Below are 1,436 nucleotides of genomic sequence, written 5' to 3' on the forward strand. Positions count from 1 at the left end.
TAAAAAGTGGATATATTTAGTACTGAGGTTATTGGAAGTGATGTCTCCCACGTAAACGAACGGGGGCTGCGTGTGCCCACTCTGGGACGCTGAGCCTCAAGGGCAAGACATGCGCAGTACAACAGACGGGTGAGTACTTTTCGAGACTAATTAAGGTGGAGGCGTCTCGGCGGTCTTAGAAGGAAATCTACAAGCTTGCATTGAAATATAAGAGTAGGGTGGTGTTTAATATACAAAAGCTCGTGGGGAGCGGGGTGGGCTCTCAGACTGTTCATGTAAATGAGGGCACGCCGGCCATGCCGATGGGGGTAATGAGGACCCAGTGTCTGACACGTGTGACGTCACTGCTGCGAGCTCCAGTATTAAATACAACCTCTTTTGGTCACACTTACAATCATGTCATTGTGCTCACAGGCTATTGTTATGTTTGACTCTCCTGTCCTTGGTTACTGTTATTGTGACCTTCACTCCTATACCCCATGTCTGGTTCTACTGTCCTCTCCTGTACGTGTGTGCGTGTGTGTGTGTGTTTGTGTGTGTTTGTATGTGTGTGTGTGTGTGTGTGTGTGTATGTGTGTGTTTGTGTGTGTCTGTCTCTGTGTGTGTGAGAGAGAAAGAGAGGTGTGACGAGATATTGTACACCTTGACCCCATGTTTGGTACTTCTATTCTCTCCTCTGTCTGTGTGTAGGAGTGGTGTGACTTGATATTGCTCTCCTATCTTCTCTGTTTTTAGGAATGATGTGACGAGATATTGTTCTCCCATTCTCTCCTCCCCTCTCCTCTTTGTGTATAGCAGGGGGGTGATGAGATATTGTTCTCATTGTACGTAGGAGTGATATGACGAGATATTGTAGATTTTAGTACTCCTCTCCTTTCCTCTTTGTTTGTAGGAGTGGTGTGACGAGATATTGTACACTTTGACCACATGTTTGGTTCTCCTGTCACTCTCCTGTCACTCTCATATCTCTGAGTGTGGGAGTGGTATGACGAGATATTGTACTCCTGTCCTCTCCTCTATCTGTGTGTAGGAGTGGTGTGATGAGATATTGTTCTCCTCTATCTGTGTGTAGGAGTGGTGTGATGAGATATTGTTCTCCTCTATCTGTGTGTAGGAGTGGTGTGATGAAATATTGTTCTCCTCTGTGTGTAGGAGTGGTGCGACGAGTTCCTGCAGTGGGAGCCAGACAGTTACGGCGGCATCGACGAGCTGATTCTGTTCCAGAAGGACGTGTGGCTACCTGACATCTTTGTGGAGAACACGTGAGTCTGTGCCTGTCTGTCTATCTGTCTGTCTGGCTGGCTGGCTGTCTGTCTGTCTATCCGTCTCATTTTTAAGTCTGTCTCGTTGTGTGTAAAAGTGTATGTGTACCTTTCTTTCTCTTTCTTTTTCTCTTTCCCTTTCTCTTTCTATCTCTCTCTCTCTCTCTCTCTCTC

The 1,436-nt window shown here is 46.4% G+C and overlaps 1 protein-coding gene across 1 annotated transcript in view; it reads left to right on the forward strand.

Moving 5' to 3' along the window:
• Positions 1–1,436, forward strand: part of LOC101845763 (acetylcholine receptor subunit alpha-like 1) — an 83,833-nt gene that overhangs the window by 72,825 nt on the left and 9,572 nt on the right. The window contains exon 4 of the mRNA XM_013080371.2: positions 1,153–1,262. Coding sequence (XP_012935825.2) covers positions 1,153–1,262 — 110 coding nt within the window. The remainder of the gene's footprint in view (positions 1–1,152; positions 1,263–1,436) is intronic.

The sequence above is a fragment of the Aplysia californica genome, unplaced genomic scaffold (assembly GCF_000002075.1).
Source record: "Aplysia californica isolate F4 #8 unplaced genomic scaffold, AplCal3.0 scaffold00083, whole genome shotgun sequence".
NCBI lineage: Eukaryota > Metazoa > Mollusca > Gastropoda > Aplysiida > Aplysiidae > Aplysia > Aplysia californica.